Raw genomic sequence first — 20,345 nt, 5'->3', positions numbered from 1 at the left:
TACCTACCAGCGCAATCTCTCATCTCTGCGTCTGTCTCATCTCCGTTTGAGTAGTTCCATATGGCTCCCACCGCATCATGTGGCAATGAGTTATATACAATTTGAAAAAGTAGTTCCTGGCTGTCTGATAATTTCACACTGTCTGCTCTTGGTTCTAGGGCAAACACTGAGTGATTGGTCCCCACTCACCTTTTCTTTACCCTTCATTATTTTATAGCTCTCTGTCCTGTTCTCCCATGGGCATCCTTTTTCCACACTGGGCTATTGCGTCCTATTTAATTTCTCCCACGTTAAAGCAGTTCTGCTGCTCTGATTATCCCTGCTGTCCTCCCCCATCTAATCCTGACTGCTTCTATAACCTTTTAGCAGTTATTCAGCACCATGAACATAGTAGTAGTGTAAAAATGCCCTCTGTTTTGTTCTCATTTCCTGATGTTCTGCTTGGGGGTTTTTTGGTTGGTTGGTTTTTTTATATTTAATGTTTGTGTCTGCTGCTCCTTCACCATTAACTGATAATTAAAGCGACTCTAATTTAGAAGTCATCGCTGTATATGCCTAACTGCCATCACATTATGCCATGTACATTGCTTTATATCTATAGAAATGGAATTTTACCTGTGAGTTTTATTTCTCAGATGCTCAGTATACTGACATTTACTGCAACTCTTTGTGGTCCATTTACGTTCTTCCTGTTATGAATACATTTCATTAAAAACTTCTGTGCCTTGCTAATCCCCCATTTTCCAGACAATTTACCAATAAGTAGAGCAGCATCAGTCTCTAAAAGGTTTGTGTGAAACTTTGCTTATAGCCTCCCTGCATTGTGAAAGCTGTCTGTTTAGTCCTGCTTAGTTTTTTCCTGTCTGCTGATCAGTTACCAGTTATTCTAATCAGTTATGAATGAGTTATCCCGTGGCAATTCAGTTTCTTTAAAGTTGTTGTACCTGAGCTATAGCTCCGTTCACACAAGTATTTGAAGAGCAGTGGTAGATCACTTGCCAGAAACGGTGTCGTTCGATTTTGATCTGTCGTTACCCTGGTAAGAGAGTGCTGGTTTGAAACATTAACCTTAATATTATCTTTACAAATGCGATTAAGGCTGAGTATTAAGAGAATGTTTTGTGAGGCAGGCTGGAAGGAAGAGAGAAGCCTCAGCCTCGCACATGTTATCAGGACAGCAGAGCATTTAAGGTTTTTTGTTCTGGAAAACATTCAGGTGAAACATACTGTGAAAATAAACTTTAGAAGAAGCAAATGTTCACAAAATGTCTTCTAGCAGCTACCGTTTAAATTAATTTCCTGCCAATAGGGTCATTTAGGACAGAAGGGGATCAAAAGTAAAAGCATGTGAAGTTTTACCAACAAGTGGTCAAAGCATACAAAGCACAAAGACTTCCAGTGACGTCAACAACACCAGGAGCAGCAGAGCTCCCCGTCCCGGGGTAACACAGACATGTGTCGTACCACCAACAGAGCACGTACCGCGTTCATGGCTGGCCTTGTCTGCTCGTGCTATTTCAGCAGCATGGATTACCCTGGCTGAAATTCAGCCCTGCGACACCGAAGTAGCCTTTCAAGCCCTCCAGTTGCTACCTCACAGAAACTGGTTTGCCCTTCAGTCAATGTGTAAAACTCACATTTGAACTGCTGCATCGCAAAAGTCTTGCATTTAAAAAAAAAGAAAAAAAAAAAAAAAGAAAACCAACCAAACCCCCAAATAAACCTCCCAGTCCCCCAAACTCTACAAATTGAGACCTGAATACTGACCACCAGCCAGAAGGAGCACTGGAGGTCAAACCAGGGAAAGAGAGGAAATCAAATCCAGAAACTGAGTGTCAGTCTCTGTTGTGCAATCTGTTTTCACAGAATCAGCTAAATCTGAATTAGTGAATTCCACTTCAGCTTTTGCTCCTACCACCGGTATACCCATTGTATCTGGGAAATGACTTAGACTCATCTCTGGAGAACAGCATGGGTCCGGTGCTTCCAAAAGGCCAAAGTCAATACGTTCATGTGTCAGATACATGTGCCAGGGTAGCTGTCCCAGCTGCACAACATATGATGTGTCAACTGCTTTACATAGGGTGGGTCAGGAAGAAGCTCATTAAAGAGAAATGCTACAGCTCTGCTTGCAACATCTCTCCAGTTTTACACCAAAAAAAAAACTTCATTGCTTTAAGAAAAGGGTTACCCTGTACAGAAGGGCCATGGGAACTGTGTCCGGTACATTATATACAGGTCTGCCACTGATCTTTCATATCACTATTTCATCGTTGAGAGGACAATGTAAATTATTCTGATTTATCTTTTTCTGCAATAAATAATTATAAAAAATTATTCAGATGACCAAATTCTGACTGTCTTACATCGGTGATGAAAGACAAGAGAGAGCTCCTTCTCGCTGAGCGTGCTTTGCAGCGAGGAAGTCTCAGCCGGATGACTTCCTCTGAGCTGAATCTCTCTACTGCGTGGAAAAGGCCACGACCCTGCTCCTTAAAGACATGCAGAACCTAATTACCACTGAAAACATTCAAATTCATCCTATCTATAAACAGGGCCTAAACTTTGAGATGGCTTTCTGTGCAGAAGCATGTTGCATCTCTTGGATAAGACAGGCAATGAGACAGCAAGTTTTGCAGAGTGTGGTATTTCTGGGCAGCATGAGCTTGCATCTGTGGCCACATTTTTTGGTGCATCTGCTGGGAAACAGTGCTGGATGGGAGTTACATCACTTCTTTGTGCACTGAATTGTCGCCACCATTACGCATGTTCTCCTTGGTGGACCTGAAAGCTGTTCCTGAACAAGTGAAGATATCATCACGTGGCTGTTGTAGAAGATAACAGGTTTTGCCTCATTTACCCCATCTTAACCCTTCTGTCTGACCCTTTAGCTGTAAAACAGGCTTCAGTCCCACCAAATTAAAGCGTGACAACTGCACCCTAGACCTGGAACTCATACGCTGCTATCGTACCTGTTCATACAACACGTACACTGGCTTCCGCTCAGCTAAAACCTTTAAAGAGTTAAGGCAGTGTTATCCTACTCTTTATCCGTTTGTTCCTATCGGAGGGGGATTTTGTGGGTAACTCACTGAGACAAGAGCTTGAAAGTGGATACCCCCTCCAGTGTCGAATGGTGTCTCAGCTGCTAGCTAGACCTGTCTGTGGCACATGCCTGTTCAGAAAACTGAAAGATTTTCATAGTGCTAATCCCTGTTACACAGACAATCTGCAGCCCATTTGCTATTCCTTTTTGGCTTTATTTTTAACAGGGCCTTAAAACATATTTTTCCTTAAAATGACAACATTCTTTTCTGCCCTCTTTGTTCGTGGGGCTTTGTGTGCTCATAAACAGTTTAAGAGTTCCCTTCACACCTGTGGTGCACATGTGTGCCTGTAATAAAGACTCTCTTATCTATCCTTCACTGATAACTTAAGAGGACAGTGTTTAAGAAAGGGCACCAGCCTTGCAACTGTGATGAAGAAAACCAAACCCAAATCCCAAACCTACAGCAGTGACAGTAGGTTAGTATGCCTGGGGAAGGCTCATTAGAAATCTGCTTTCCCAGGGACTGAGGGATGTCTCTAGTTTTGCTCTCTGATATTTAAACCCTCCATAACCTAAGTTCATTCAAGTGCACTAATAACAGAAATCCTCACTTGCATTTTAAGCGAACATCTTCTGCCTATCAGGCATCTCCATACGTGAAGGCCGTTAAACATTTTTACAAAGGTTTTTTAATGAAGCCATCCAAAATCCCTGTCAAGCCTAGGGCCGAATATGTGCTTCCCAGCTGGGCAAATCAGGAAAGCAAGTGAGGAAAAACTAAACGTGAAACTGTGACTTTTAAACTCATTCTTCCAACCACCCAATAACTGTCCCCCTTCAGGGTCCAGCCAGTTGTTTCTTCGACACTTCCAGTGAAATCCAAAGGTAAAAAAAAGCTCTTGCATTTTCAATAATAGTAATAATAATACCTTTATAGCTTATCTCTGTATATCACGGTTATTTAGATAATAATTAAACCAAGATTTCATACGCATATCGACGACATCAGTTAAGAAAGCCTGAGTTCATACATCTGAAATCCTTAGAAAATTTTGCACTACCGAGCACGTTTATATATTTGTGCAATGCCAAAACTTAGAACCTCCTATCTCCCCTGTAATAAAAGATGCACCTTCTTTCCCATTCTAGTCACTTCTCTAGAGGAATGAAGGGACAGAGTCTTCCTTACCCTCCGTACTGGCCCCAAAGTTGGAGCAGAGAGGCTGAGGGGAAGGCAAGCAGACCTGTGATGACTTTCCAGCTGGCAAACCCTGCTCAAAGACACAAGGAAGCAGCCGGTACCATCCCAAGGTTTTGCTCCATCCTTCCTTGACCTCCCTGGACTCCGTGTTGCTTATTTGGAAAATCGTGCCAAAAACGCTTCCCAATTAGTGTAATCTGAGCTATGCTGTTACTCACAACCAACTTGCTCAGAAAATGCCCCCCAGAGACTTGTTTACACAGCGCGGGGTGGATCAGCACACATTAGACTGCAGTGCAGGGACCTCTCTTTTTGGCTGCCTCATCCTGGTTATACTCTGCTTGCGCTGACACCACTGGCCGGGCCCTGGCCCCACTGCCGAGGTTTCAGTGGAAGGAAAACCCTAAGTCGGCCTAACCACAGGACAGTTTGGGATCGGCAAGACTTTCCCAGCCTCTTTCAGCTTAGGCACTACTACAAAGTCTGAGAGAAATTTCCCTCCACAGAGGAAACCTTAATCTTCTGGTTAGACACCACCACACACTACAATTTGATACTTAATAAATTGTCGTGAAGCTATAATACAAGTATTCACTTGGTCACTTATCCTTTTAGCAATAAAAACCAATTGTGACTGAAGTTCAGTTGCAATTTGTTGCAGCTGCTGTGGCAAGGACCCCCTCAGAAAGTAATTTTCAGAGGATTCTTCTTGTTAAAAAGCCATTTCCTTGGCGAGGAGTGGGATGTCTGGAAGATAGCAACAGGGACAAAAACAAGCACAGAAGTTTACAAGCATTCCTGAAGAGCATTTTAAAAACCCTGTATTTATTCAAACAATTACAAAAACATTTCATGCAGCTAAGCAGTTTAGCCCCTCCACCAAAACATGAAGTAGGCTTTTAAGCTTGGCTTTTGATAGGTGTTTTTTCTCATTACCCCAAAACAACACGAGGCAGCAACAACACTTGGCTCCACCCTGGAGAAGGTGTGGAGAGAGGATGGCAACCTCCTGGTTTCCTGGTCCTTCCACAGCTCCCAGGATTTTCATTCTCCAGTTCTGACCCACAACCACTCTCTTTCTACCACAGGAGTTGGTTGAACTACATGGTTAAGAATAATATACATTGCAAATTTAACTTTGCTGGGAGTAATAGGAGCTGAGAGGGTCTGGATGAACAACTTCCAGCCTTGCTGGGCAAACTCTCAGTGTTCAGCTCCCACATTATGGCATGTGGTTGGTTATGTGGGTCAGATGGTATCATTATTACTACCTGAGTGGAGACAAGCTGAAATTTAAGAATGACAAGTCTAGTAAAACTTTCAGGCTATGCTAAATACATGAAACAGTCTTCACATTTGCTTGGTGGCTCCCATCATCCCAGGGAGTTAATGAGAAAATCCACCCACACCTCCATAAACGCTCATGGATTTACCATCAGATAACACACCAGCCATTCCACCTTCTCTAGCCTGCCAAATGGTCACCCTGTTCCCTGATGCAAACACAATAGTAGCCAGATTTTTCTTCCCTTCTGCTTCTTTATTATTATTTTCCCTTCATGTTACCATCTCTCTCTGTGTGAAAGCTATATATTGACTATTTAATCACAATTTGTAACTCTTTCTTTGGTAAGGAATGCCATTGTTCTGTCTACTTCTAAAAGAGGAGATGACCATTTGACATCTCCTCTCTCCTTCCCTCCTGCCTGACGAATGACTGGAGAGATTACGTTTGAAAAAGGAAGTAAGTATCCACCCAGTATTCCTCCCACCAAAGAGAAGTAGGAGACTCACAGCTCAGTCTCTGTGTCCTGGACAACCTAATGCCCCACAAGGTAGAAAGAAACACTAAATTTTCTTTTTTAAGACAGTAAACAGAATCCTGAATCTCCCAGGAAATTCACAATGAACAGGATGGGACACAGGCTCTGCTCTCTCGTTTTCAAGCCAAAAGAGAAGAAACAAAGAAATACGGCAAGTTCTGCAGTCTGTGCCAACTCTGCCAGATCAGGCCAACAGAAGCTTCATTTGGCCATTTTTCATTCAGCTGCTACTAAAGGACACACTGTGAAGACAAACTCTCTGCCAAGCCCACCGCGCCGTAACAACATCTCTTGCTTGCAGCTCAATGTCGTATTGGACAGAGGTTTTTCTCCTTTTAAACCCATGCTCTATAAAAACTCTCCTTGAACAGAGACCATATAAACCAAAGTACCTCTGTATTATACTCCATATGAACACACCCATGGTAAGAAAATCAGGGAGAGCACTCAGGCGCACCAGTAAGTCCATAAGAGCAGGTGGAGTGGTGGTGGAGTCTTCCTTAGAACTTCCAGCATTGGGAAGCCCAAAATCTATTTTCAGTAGTGGCTTCAGAAAACAACTTAAGCTATTTGAGATAGGACCCAAGCCCTGATTAAACACAGGAGCTAGATTGCTGTGGCTTCTTTTGAGTTGACATGAATACTTGACACTTGCCAGCCAGAGTACTGTGGTTATACTTCATGAAACACCACAGTGTTGCTGTAAAAAGACCAAAAGCTAAAAGAATAGCAGAGTGTCATATGAAAGCAGAAAGGTTAAATACAAGATGGTAGCACATCTGTCAGTATCTTTTTTTTTACTGACACAGTCCAAATCTTTCTGATACTTCTGAAAATTAATCGAACTAATTAATGCCAACTAGATTAGTTAGGCATAAAATTTGCATTTCTGTTAAGCGGTTTTACATCCAGTTCTCTCCCCTGCTTCCAGAGACCTTGTTTTACAGCAAAATGTTCAGCTTTAGGACCTTTGTTGGCTGTCAAGAGGAGGTGCACCATTTTCTGTAGGAACACATAGCAAAAGAAACAATTCTGGAAACGACCCTGCTCTGCGCAAAAAGGAAAACAAAGGAGCTTTTCTGCCATCAGATGCATTACTTTCCCTGATACCATTCTAGCTAAGAACGAGATTCCACGAATAAAAGTTCCCTGCTGCAACCTAAACATGCTCTGTTTGCAATTCCTTATAAGAGATCTCCACTTTAGTCATTTCAGACTTGCAGGGAAGAGATCACACTGACAGCAACTCACTGCTTCACTCAATGCAAGCTGCCAAAACGCCTAGAACTGAACCCTGTCCTCTCATTCACTGGACCGATAAATATGCTTATAAAAGCATGCACAGCCTGGTTCACACTTACATGATGCACAGAGAATGAGGCAGAGGGCTTGCAGAGTGAAGCAACACCTCATTCCCGAGCATGTGCAGAACAGTCCACCTTCGCTTACTGCTAAAAATGCTAAACCAGTGCCATTTGCATTACATATGTGCAACATGCATGTCTCCAAGATTCATTACTGTGCATATGAAAATTCAATCATATCAAAGCTTAGCTTTAAGAAAGTCCCAAGGGGGTGAACCGTGTGCTTATGCACTTTGAGGAGGGGAAAAAAAAAAAGAAAAATCAACAACTTCCAAACTTTTTTTTTTTCCTTTTCATACCATCGCCCTGGTCTTTCCTTTAGTAAGAACAGAATAGCTGCTAAATGAGTGAACCCCATGTTCCCACTGCGTGTTTATAGCCATTCATTTTCATAACTCAAGTGCCGTTTGTGTGAACACAAATGTATAAATCATAGATGGATTTAGGGCCAATCCCAAGAAAACTGTAACTAAGATGAACAAAACTCATTATTTTATTTGACAACTACTGTGCTTTGGTCATTTAGTATGACCATATGTACCCTTTTACACCATCTCTCCCTCTCTAACACTACTTTCTGTAGATCATTCTAGAGCAAAGAATACTGCAATGAGCTTGGAAGTACCACAAATTCATTTATCTTCACATTTCATTAGAATTTGAAAATTGCTTTGTGTTCATGACATTTTCCATTAAAATAAATCTGCCCTTCAATCAAGAAGAGGAAAATTATACTGAAGAAAAGTGACAGTTTGGGTACACATATGGTCATTGTACATCCTACAGTCGATCAAAAAAAAAGAGAGATGAACGTTCATGTTCCCTAATGAAAATAACGACTTTTGCAGGCAAAATTAATTTTAAAAAAGTAACACACCAAACCTTCCGATCTTCTTGGCTTTTGTACGGGCCTTTGACATACAGGTATATGAAGCTCATAGAAGCTGGTTTCAACCTAAAAGGACCAGAAACACAGCCTAGAACATAGCACTGAAAGATAAGGATTTCCAAAGAATTATCCTCTGTTCTCTTAAAAAAAAAAAAAAAAAATCTAAAGCAGAGAGGTGGCTTCTGTTTTTTTTCCCCATTTCTCTAGTGTCATACAAACTTCAACTCCTCAAATCTATCATAAATATCTAAAAACTGCAGGACCGACACAGCCATGGAGCTCCCCAGCACTGTGGCGGGACATGGTGACAAGTTGCGTGCCAACGATGGGCCAAGTAGGGGCTGGTGGCTCCAAGTCTGGCCCGTTGCACCCTGACTCTTGACAGCCATGGCCAGTGTGCGCATGTGGGGGTAGCATAAGCTTTATCATGGTCTTCTCCAAGCCCAAGCAGGAAGGGGACGTCTCCCCTTTGAAGGTGTTCTTCAAATTAACATTTTTACATATATATAAAAATTGTGTGGATATACTTAAAAAAAATCCTCAGATACACAAAACCTGAAGAAGAAAACAATGCTCAAAAAACCAAACAGAAGCAGGAGCTTCATGGGGCTCCTCTTCTGCAGAGTTAAATTCCTCCTAAATGACATTTTCAGCGTGAGGCATTTGTAAGTACAACTGTAAAAAGACCAAAGGCTCAACTGACAAACCATGAGATATGAAGTGCTTGCAAGGTACATCCGGTGTTGAGATAATTAAAATCAAAATTAAACTTGTGCTATAATTGCATCTGCAAAGCATCAGTTAGTCAAACATAATGAGTTAATCAGACTCATTTTTCTGAGCGCAAAATGCAATCATGCTTCATCATCTTTTGTGTTGTCCTTAGAGTCTGACAGACTTTCCAGACAGAAACTAACTCTTCCTAAATATTTGCACACTCGATAGCACATCACAGTCCTTGAAGTTTTCTAGGCATTGTTGCAACATGAATAGGAAATAGTTGCAGTAAAGCCACTTTATAGGAGCTTTTGCTCTATATTAAGAAGTCAAATAATAATAACAAATTGAAGGGGACACCAAGCATGACCCAGGAAAGAGATAATACTCTGCATACCATTTTTGCAATCAAGAGACAAGCCACTCGGCTATTTAGCAAGACTGCTGCCAGTAAACCACTATGTCTCCCAGATTCCCAACAGCAAACAACAAGAGAAAAGAATACATTCTCTGGTGACCTCTGCAGATTTAGAATTCTGTATTTCTTTTTTCTACTAAAAAAAAAAAAAAAGCAGCTGTTGCTGGATGTAATTTCTAGGTATTGTAATTAATTTATTTTTAATCCCATGGAGAAATAATTTATACTGTTTTGGTTGCTAGCTATTCAAGATATTGTGGTTACATTTTTGGTGTCTTTGGTACATTTTATTGTAACATTCTCAGGGCACTGCAGTCAATTACTACATTTCATGCTGTTTTACTTGCTACAAAGCATCATCCAAGCATTTTCTAGCAAGTCGTCCTCGTGGGTAACTCTGTCCTGTTCAAGAAACACATGTATGTCCATGTGCTGATAGGTATGAGATCAGTGTCAACTTAGCCATTTGGATTAATGCCTTTTTGTTTTGGCTTCTGTGGTCTCAAGCCTCTCAGCTCAAGCTGTGATAGAATTTAAAAATAAAAAAAAATTTTTAAATTAAACTGAATGTATTTGGAATACAAAGGCTTAGCTGATATCGGTCTATCCTGCCTCTGAAGTGTTAAAACTTGTCCCAGCTTTTCACTCACTCCTCTCTCCCTTTTTCTAGACTTCATTATCTCTTATTCAGTCCCACAGTTGTGCCAGTCCCCTTCTCTTGGCCGTCCGAGTTCTTCCCTTCATTGCTGCTGCTCCCGTTGTGCATGTGGGGGAAGTGGGAGGGATAGTCCCAGCAGGAAGCACAAGCCCAACCAGCTACACAGCAGCAAAGGGAATGAGAGACACGACTTGCTGGGGAAAAGAGCTGAAAGAATGGCTTTTGTCCAGGACTTGGAAAGGGCAGAAGATAATAGTGCCCTATAAAGAAGGAAAACGGCTGGAAATAAAGTTTAGTAGGTCTCAGCCTACCAGATCATTAAAGGCAGTTGAGTGCGAAGGAGTGCAAGCACTGATGGAGGGTCCAAGGCTCAGAGGAGAGAGGGGACTACAAGCCAGAGGCAAGAAGTCAAAAAGATGGTGAAGTGAATTAAAGAGGCTACACTGCCATCATCCAGGAATCTATGGAACGGCTATGCCTTTCCATCACAGCTACAATACGCGGGATTTCCCCTTTCAAGTTGCATCCCTGTAGTTGAGCGAGAGCGCTCACACGGGAGAGCTTGCCCTAACACCATGGATGGAAGCTGTATCTCACATGCAGAAAAATTAATTCACTGTGATGTATTTACTTAGAGAGATGATGTGTCCAGAAGAACTTCCTAGAGAGGCTACAGTACTGAGGTGTTCGCTGTTCCTAGAAGCCATTTCTCTAAATTGAGTTCTGAAAGCAAACCGACGGCAGACAGTATGCCGTACTGACCCCCCAAAAAGGAACGTAGTGTAACAGGCACGGAACGGTCCTGTTTCTGAGCACGTTTTTCCCTTGTGCAAATGCTGTAGATACTTTCCGATGCTCTGTGAAATTGGGAAAACGTGAACAGTTTGCAGAAAGGGGAAAACAGGAGTGACAGTGAAGACAGTGAAATCTCGCTGATTTAGCACGTCAGTGCTGCTCATTCTCTGCTGATCCAAGGCAGTAAAGGGAATAAGAACAGAAAATAAATAATATTCCTCAGAAAGACATAAAAATGTAAGTCTTACTAAAATCCACATTTTCCCCGCCAGTCCCTGCAGCAAGGCAGATCAGCTTGCTCTGCTCATGTGAGTATTTTCCTTAATTCGAACTGGAACTTTGCCTGACAACGGAGCTCTGGATCTTCCCTTTCTGGGCAGAAGCACTGTAACTACCAGCTGAAATACATCAACACTCCAGATAAGGCATGAACCTTTGTATCTGTTGATTTACTGCTGATTAAAGGCTCCCAAGTTGCTACTAGTCCTGAGAATTAACATAACTGAAAATATTACATTAACATATTAAAGAAGCGTTCTGAAAGTGCATTAGTCTATCAAATGGAACAAATAAATAGGTTGCTGGCTGATAGTCCTTTCATCGGTTTTGGTGGGAGCTCCTGATTTCCACTACGGGTATCTGCAGAGAGTTGAATGCACAGCTCAGAGCTGTCACAACTGCAACGGCAAAACTCTGTTAGTTTTCCTTTAAGTTGCATATTGTTCGTCTGTACTAAAATTATTTCCTAGTTGTAAACGAGACACTCAACTCACCATTTAATGTTACCAAGATATAAAAGGTACTGCTACTTTTGACATATTACAAATTCCACTAATACAACAGATTGTTTTAGAAAGAAAAGCAGGGCCTGTTCTTTTAGGAAATGGCATGCAAAACTTCAGCACGAAGTCCCATAATCTAAACAAATCAAGTACTAACCTAACAAGAGAGTACTTAAAAAAAAAAAAAAAAAAGAAAATGTCATGTCTTAATTGGTTGAGATGTGTGACACCACTGTTAAAAAACGCAGCGGCTTACCAACACTGCAGCTGGAAGTATCACCAAAGATAAAGCATTATCACAAAAGTAACTTCTTTTTATTTTCTTCCTTTTACTGCGGTTCTGCGTTTAATCGTGTTGCTTCAGGCAGATGGCCAAAAGTAACATCTACAATTATTGGTAGCAAATCTGAGTCATTTTCATGGACTATATTGGCGTGAGATGGCGGAGGAGCCAGGGACGGAGTCCCAGGGAGAGAGGGCGAACTCAGCACCGACAGCCCTTGATGGGAGGTCAGGCTTTGCTCCCTGGGAGCCAAAGTCACTGATTCTCCAGGGCTCTTTGCTTGTGCTACAAACAGGACATCTTAACGTGCGTGCCACCTCTTCTAACATTACCGACACTTACATTGCTGTCTCTGGCTTGAAGTATACCTTGTGAATTCGTGCCGGTAACTAGACTTTCCCAACAAACAATCCAGGTTGGCAAGTAAGGGGCAAATCTTGCAAATGCAACCGGTGGGCAGAGCAACTTGTTTTCCAGGATCTGGGTTAATTATAAGCAATCATTCTCAACACTGCGCTGAATACACAGGATTCTGTTATGCTAAAGATGTTGTACATGGAGAAAGGTGGCAAGACTTCCCAAAAGGCAAAAGAAGCAGCCCACAGGTACCTGCACCGAAACTTGTGAGACTGAGATAACGCTCAGTGGGAAAATAGGTGCTATATACTGACTTTTTGTAAATATACAGAAAACAAAAGAAAACCCAAGGTGAACGCATAAGAGAGCGTACCATGCTCCTGTATTTCCTCAAGGTGATTTAACGTAGTAATTATTACAATGTGCACTAGGAAAGAGCACAGTACTTCAGTAATATGAAACTTCAGCACAGCATCTGTTACTAAACTTTGCTCAGAGGTAAGGAGAGGCGACCAAATTCTGGGTAAATTATAAAACAATTGAGTGGCTAGGGAAAGAAAGCTTGGAGGAGTTTAAAAACAAATTTATCACACGCAAAAACCAAAACTACCACCACTCTTATTACGCCTGCACACAAAACCAAATGCTAATGTTCAATTATTAGGAAGTTGATGTGAAACACTAGCAAATTCAGTGGATGGCTTGAATTTGCAGCTCCTCTGGAAAATGTAGGCAAGATACAGACCCTTCAGGCACTGAGTATTTTGCCTTTTAGTGCTGAATGTTGGCAGCTCCCTTGCTGCTATGCTGTTTGTTGCTTATGAAAAGCAGCTGTATTTGGAGGTATTAATAATACCCAATAGTATAAAAACTATATTTTCTGAAGAAGTCAGAAAGTTCTTATGCTCAAACTTCATATTCAGGGCTGTTACTCCCTGCTTGTCTCAACTGGACATAACCAAACAAAACTTCCACAACCACCGGAGCATATTCTGGATCAGAAACCTAGAATTTATTTTCTGTTATATTAAACAAATGAATGTGCCTTCAACTACACCATTGGGACAGCATGCTTTTTTTTTATTGTCACCATGGAGAAAGACATCAGAGATCAACTTGCTAGGTGCGATTTTTAAAAGCAAGTTTGTTTCACTGCTGTGAACATGGTTTTCACTTCATGCTCAAATTTTCCTCACCTATTCAAATTCATTTGGTGTCTGAGAGTTAACAAGGAATTTCTTCCTTTACTTCTAGCAGCCTTTTGAAGGAGTCAAAGAAAGAAATGCTGAAGACGATATGTTTTTAGATTACTCTTTCATCCATCAGTAATTAATCCTACAGAGAAAAATGAAAGGTTTGAAACTTTCCAACTCTCACTTGCACAGTTCTTAACACCAATTATGAGACTCTATCACCCCAGACAACCTCAATGAAGTAAATGAATTAATTTAACACAATAAAGCTTTGAAAACAATATGAGGGGAGGACTAGCAATCATTTGCATATCGCACGCAGACGGACGGACAGACAGTCGAGCAACGAAGCCATGTCCTACCTCTCCTTGCCGGTGATAGTGCTTGGGAGGTTTTCCCATCTGCTCTAGCATTTTGCCCTTCTTACTGCTAGCAAGCGTCAGTCCCTGGTGGATGCCTGCAGATCTGTTGGTTGCCTGAGTTGGAGCCTCCCCCATCAGGGTGGACTTGATGGAGTTCACCTTGGAGCTGGAGCTGTCTAGCTGGGAGCTCTCCACGATCAGGACCGCGGCTAGTAAGAGGAGACAGCAGGAGCACTTATTCCACATCAGCACGATCATCTCCCCTCCCCCCAAAAGGACTATCTTTTTTTTTTCCTTTTTTTTCTTTTTAAGGCAAAGAAAGCAAAAGAGAGAAAAAAAAAGTTTTTAAAAATATCTCCCAAAGTTGTTAACAAAGCAATGGATTTCAATGCCACACACTCAAGGAACTGCTGTTCTGAAAGAGACAGGAGAAAAAAAAATAATAATAAAAAAAGAATCCCCTAGGAAAAAAAACCGTGTCAAGTCTATAGGCACTGAGCAACTATCGGGTCTGTGAAGTGATGGCTTTTTCCTCCAGGTCTTCGCGAAGTCCAGGCAATTCTTTAGTAACTGAGAGCAACGAGCAACGAGGCAACTGCGCCCCGGGCAGCTCCCCACCAGCGCAAGCACCAGCACGTTTGCTTAAGCCTCAGAGGAAGAGTGAGCGAGTTACTTCCCCCACTCCTCCTCTCGCTGCACAAGCCAGCAGAGAGGAAACTCAAACCAGATCCAATCCAAGCAGCACCGGCAAAAGCTGGGCTTAGTTTTCTTTCACTCTCTCTCCCCCTCTCTTTACTTCTTATTCCCCTCCTCCTTTTTCTGTCTTTTGCCTCGGCCTCTGCAGCCAGCAGGAGCGAAAGCGCCCGGTCTCCTCCTCCTCCTCCTCCCCCCCGGCCCGGCCGGTGCGGGGCGAGGGGCACCCGGCAGCGGGGCGGGCAGGACGGGGGGAGCCCCGCGGCTGGTCCCCACCCGCGGCGGGACCGCCGGGACACGGGCAGAGGGGCTTCCCGCGCTGCTCCCTCCGGCACTCGGGGGTCTCCGGCAGCCTCTCGCTGCCCCCCTTGCTGTTACAGCCGCCAGCAGCGGGTGTCCGTCCCTGTCCCCCCCACTCCTCCCGGGGTTGCCCAGCGGAGCGACCCGCCGCGCAGCGACTCTCGCCCCCTCGTGCCCCCACCCGGCTCCCGCCTCGCCGGGGGCCGTTCTCTCCCCAACCTGGCGGGGACACCCCTCTCCCCACGGCCAGGGTCTGCCCGGGGCGCACGGCCACGCACTGCCGCGGACACGCGTGACACGCGCTCGGCTGCACCTCGCTGCCGCTCCGGTGTCCAGCCCCGAGGGGGGAGTTCGGTCTCGCCGAAGGGCATGGGCGCCGGCAGGCTTTCTGCACGGGCTCCCCGCATTGCGCTGCCGAACAGAAGGGTGGGTCGAGGTGCTCCAGCCGCCCGAAATGCTCGGGGGCGCAAAGCAGGTTAGTCCTGCGGCACTGTGGAAGTACAGGGCTGGCTCGCAAATCCTGCCAAGCCTTATGCCTGAGCCTCCAAAGCCCACTGCCCAGGGTAAAGAGCGTGTCCAGCCGCTAACGCTTCGCTGCTCCTGAACGTGACACTTCCCAGTGCCACAGTGCCACTAGCAACCCGAGGGACTGGTTATAAAAAAAATACCTATTTTTGTATTCATCTTCGCAGCCTCCTTGGCGTGAGCACACACCCGATTTCTGTGAAACACCCAGGTGCTACTAACTACAGCCGCACTCCAAGGCGCTCGCATCTCCCTGCCGCAGCACCAAAACGCTCTGTTTCAGAAAAAGGAAGGTAAACAGGGACAGAGAGTGCAAAATTAGCAGAACTGGGGTACACCCAGCTCTTCTCTTTTCCCTGTTACCTGCAAAAGATTTAGCACAGAGAACATCACCACGGGGCACTGCAGCAGAGCAGCTACAAGCCCGTGTCTTTCCCCTGGACATGTGAAAGTGGGGTGGAGGGAACAAAAGAGGTTGAAAAGAGCAGCCTTCTTGCTGTCCCACACGCTCACCTACAAACACTGCCTTCTCTGGGAACAGCACAGAGAATGTTCAAGTTTGCCCCTTCTCCTGAGGGCTCCCTCCTCTAAGCTATCAATCCTTTCCAGTTACTCTACCTCTTTACACGGCAGAAGGGGTGGAGAAGAAATGCGTACCTGAAATTTCTTTTTTTTAAATTAACAGCTGTGCAAAAGGAAGTTGCTAAGGCAAGAAATAGCAGGCAGAAGTGGAGTGCTCTTTTGGCCCCCAGTGCTCCTGCCCCAGTGAGCAGAAGCCCTCCTGGGGTGCAGGAGCTCTCTGGAGGGAATACTCCGTGAACCGCAATACCTTGGGTAAGTTTTTTTAAATATTGTCTATTTATCAACACGTGACTGCTAGCAATGTGTCCTAATGTTAGGGCTTTTATTGTATTGAGCATCTTGTAAACAGTAGATTGACTTAAACCTTTTTCCAAAGTTCAAACCTTAGAATTGTTTGGGAGGATTTAATCCCATCTCACAGGCATGAGATTTGTGTGTTTGGTTTTTTTTTAAGTTACAACTGAAATGACATATCAACCCCCAAAACTGGATTTTAAACTGTTCTACAGAGCATGGCATTTGCTCTGACTCAAGCTTCAGATGAGCTCACGTTTACTGGTTTTGAAGTTGGAAGCATTTTTATTAGCACTTGATTACAGAAAATTAGGTTCAGAAAAAAAACCCAAACCGAAAACCAAGAAAACAATGTTTGCCTTCTTCACAGCATTTCCTTTTTCTACCTTTATGCAGCCTTAAATAGATTAAAATTACGTTTCTGTCTTCATCCTTGATAATTCCTGAAGACATTTGTAAGGAAATGCTTCTAAAAGATCAGAAAGCAATCTGCCATTTCACAAGAAACTGATAAAAGCCAGCCCTTTTTTGATTGTTTTGGACACCCAGCCCTTCTGGTGTTTCACCCCTCCCAAACCCAAAAGCAAACAGCTATCAGCGCCACAGGAAAAGCTCTAACAGATAATTTCCTAGAAAGTTGGCAGTGAGCCGTATAAACACCACACACACACACAAAAATGGGTAAAATCACAGCCACCGAGAAGCACGCGCTCCGTTTAAGGCATGCGTACGCAGCGTGTTTACACACGTGCACAGGCAGCCTCACGCGCAAACACAGGAGGGCTGGCGTCCACCCACCCATTCACGTAGGATCGAGCTGAGATGGAGAAACACAAACGGGTAACAGCTGCCTGATTTCTAATAACAAGTCAATCCGGTGTTTCCTCTTCCTATTACCATGGACTGCCCTAGTCACATTTTGTTTTCTTGCTGGGGATAAATACACTGCAGAGAACGCTTGAGTTACAACTCACACCTCTCTTCCCAGTATTCTTCATAGATGCCACCATGGAGTCTTAGCCCTGATCTGTCCTGCTTCACAGATGGCACCAAATTTGTAAAAATGTAAAGTCAGCAGGTTTTGCATAAGATTACCACAAAAATTGGGCAAGCAAAATATAATTTTCTCACCACTAAGACATTTGATAAAATTACAGGTGGGTCCGGACTATTGATTAAAATATATGGGAGGCTGTGCTAATTCACACTACAAACAGTCCCCTTCTCCAAAATGGAGAATACAACTCAAAAATTATGCTGTATATAACTGGGTTCTGAACTCATTAGCTGACTTATTTGTTAATTTTGGTGACAGCAATAGCAACCCTCTTCAAATTATAACTTTCTTGGATGTTATATCTTGTGTGCACTCAAGAAATACCTCCACCCAGTTGTCTTTTGCTTCACTGAGGGCTATAGGATGGCATATTGTGTTAGTATTCGTCTGTGACAGATACTCTCTTAAAAAAAACAACACCAAACCCATGAAAAATATCCACCCATGTTTCTCTTACACAGGAAGAAATAGAAATTTATAAGTTGTTGGTGGAGTATTCTCTACCAGAGTTGCTTTGAATAAGGGAAGACTACAAAAGGAACCAAATACACTGATGAGACACGCAAAGAGAATCCATGACAATAAAAAACACAATATGATGACCTCATGTGAGTATCATTCAGCTCTTCTTGAAATAAATGGACATGTATGGTATTAAGGAGAGGCACACAGCACCTAAAGGACCAGACTGTAAGTAGACTCTGTCTAAATTACTTAAATTTATATCTATGAATATATTATTAAAATTACTACTTAAAATAATAAATGTAAAAAGCAAGCCACATTCCAAGTCCTTTGATGCAAATAACAAAGTCGCTGCATATTCATAACCTCTAGAAATTCAAAGAAAACTACGGAGGAACACTCAAAGCTTTTCAGTTATTTAAGAACAGGTGCCCAAACTCATTTTTTCAAACCAGTCTGGATTCAGCTAAGTATGACGTTCATCAATCAGCTGGATTCAACTAAGTTTCCAGACATTTAATTTAAATTTAGTGGGAATGGAAGCAAGTATCTTTCCAACGGGGTAAGACCTATCTTGTAACTCACTGCTCCGAAGGGAAGAGAGTTTGCAGCACCTCTGAGGAAATGGGAACAGGTTTTGCTTCGCTACCCTGACAGACAGTTCCGTCCAGAGGAAGCAACAACCCACTTCACTGCAGGGCAACTGCTGCCAGATTAACGTGCTGCTCAAGACCAAAGAAATCAGAAGTAGGCGGACAGAACACTAAACCTGTGTTGCAGAGGAGCTTTTTGTCTCCCCCCTTAACAAAAGCATGATATATAGATATACTTGTAGAGAAACAAGCTATTTGGTATTTTGTGGGGGTTTTTTTCACTTTTAACTAGCATTCAGCCCATGTGTTGTATACTTCAAATTTCTCAAATACAGATTTCCAAGCCTAGGTGCAGATTTCTGAAGCTCCTCATTGCAGCAACTCTTATGTCCTTTAAAGACACAGATTTACTCACAACATCTACTCAAATAAGATGATATGTAGGCAAAGATACCAAGAAGCATCTTTGTTTTTCAGATTTATGGCTCTTTTGAGAGACACCAAGAACTTCTAGAACACTTAAGTGCCATCGGGGATCTAACAGAGGAACCAGCTACAAAAACCAGTGGTTGTAAAGTGCATGAAGTGCTCTCAGCAGAGGCTGAAGATGACTGCAGGATGCACTCCTGAAGATGAGGCAGGAAGAGAGTTTACCACGAAAGTTCACCGCTAAGTTTGGGTGCCCAGCTTGGAGAAGCTAAGGCCCACATACTTCGCGTGTGTGTGTGGTTAGTCAAGAGCAATACAGTCTTTTGCCCAAAACGACTTTTTGCAGCTAACCATAGACAATAACAGAAGAAGCATTACCCCAAAAACCACAGCCAGTGGCAAACGCTACGTAACACATGGGATGGTCACCAGAAATCTCTCAAGTACCATACTGCAGAGACCGAACCTGCTCCTGACCGTTGCGTACAGAACCACAGATTTTCCTGAGATCCTCCAGAGGTGGCACTTACGCCCTATCTCGGGAGGCAGATTGTTGGAAGACCCCCATGGTCAGCTTTAACCGCAAATCCCTTCTGCAGATTTCCAGTAGGTGGAAGGAGAGGCTGTGCTGGTTACAACCCACGCAACACAAAGCTCAACAGTCAAGAGGGCAAATGTTCATTAAATACTGGTGAGACCTCCAGCTGCAAACACCAAGAACTACATCAGTGAGCCACAAGTACTCAGTGCTCAGTTAATGTTTAAAATACATATATTTCAATATAGAAATATGCATTTATATCTCTTTGGGTCTAAATTAGCGTGCATTGCATAAGAAAAGTAAGTTTTTCTTTTGTCTTGTTTGCGCCCATAAAGAGGAGACACACAACAGAGTAAAGCTTGTATTTATTTTATATCAGGTATTCATACCCTGAATAAATGTTGGAGATTTAAATGTTCCAGACACATATTTCTGTTTTACAAATGCTTTGGTGTTTCTTTTAGTTACACTTGTTTATAAATTTAAGGGCGGGGCGGGGGGGAAGAGAGGCCATAAACAAAGGTTTTTGTAGAATTTTTCCAGTGTCACTACTTTTCCTTGCCAAAAAAAAAAAAGGGAAAAAAAATTAAATTTGTTAGCATTTTCATTGAAAAATGTCAACATTTTAATTGCTTTTCTACTACCTCTATTTTTCTCTGTGAACTCCCCCTTATATGCTTTGCCAGGGAGTTCCAGTAGATTCATGGTAGCTCTCTCTTCTTTTTTCTTAAAGGAGAGAGGACTTTATAGGAGCAGGAAAGGCGTGGAAGAGTAACCTTTTTTCCTTTTTTTCTCTTGCTTTCCCCTCCCCCCCTTTTTGTCTCTCAAACTTTTTTAAAGAGCAAACATTTGGAAAAAACAGAGTCTAGCAGAAATCAAGACAAAAGTAAGAAATAAAGGAACACAAGAAATTAATATGTTCAATTTAAGGATAAAAAGGAAGTACAATGAAAATGGGGAGATCCTTTACCTGAC

The 20,345-nt window shown here is 42.9% G+C and overlaps 1 protein-coding gene across 1 annotated transcript in view; it reads right to left on the bottom strand.

Moving 5' to 3' along the window:
- Positions 1 to 15,003, bottom strand: part of DKK2 (dickkopf WNT signaling pathway inhibitor 2) — a 41,634-nt gene extending 26,631 nt beyond the window's left edge. Inside the window, exon 1 of the mRNA XM_081998834.1 lies at positions 13,892 to 15,003. Within this exon, the coding sequence (XP_081854960.1) occupies positions 13,892 to 14,149 (258 nt within the window). The 5' untranslated portion in view covers positions 14,150 to 15,003. The remainder of the gene's footprint in view (positions 1 to 13,891) is intronic.
- Positions 15,004 to 20,345: the final 5,342 nt, after the last annotated feature.

Source organism: Phaethon aethereus, assembly GCF_964289735.1.
Source record: "Phaethon aethereus genome assembly, chromosome: 4".
Classification (NCBI taxonomy): Eukaryota; Metazoa; Chordata; class Aves; order Phaethontiformes; family Phaethontidae; genus Phaethon; species Phaethon aethereus.
Note: the sequence above shows the minus strand (reverse complement) of the source record. Positions and strands in the feature narration are given on the sequence as shown.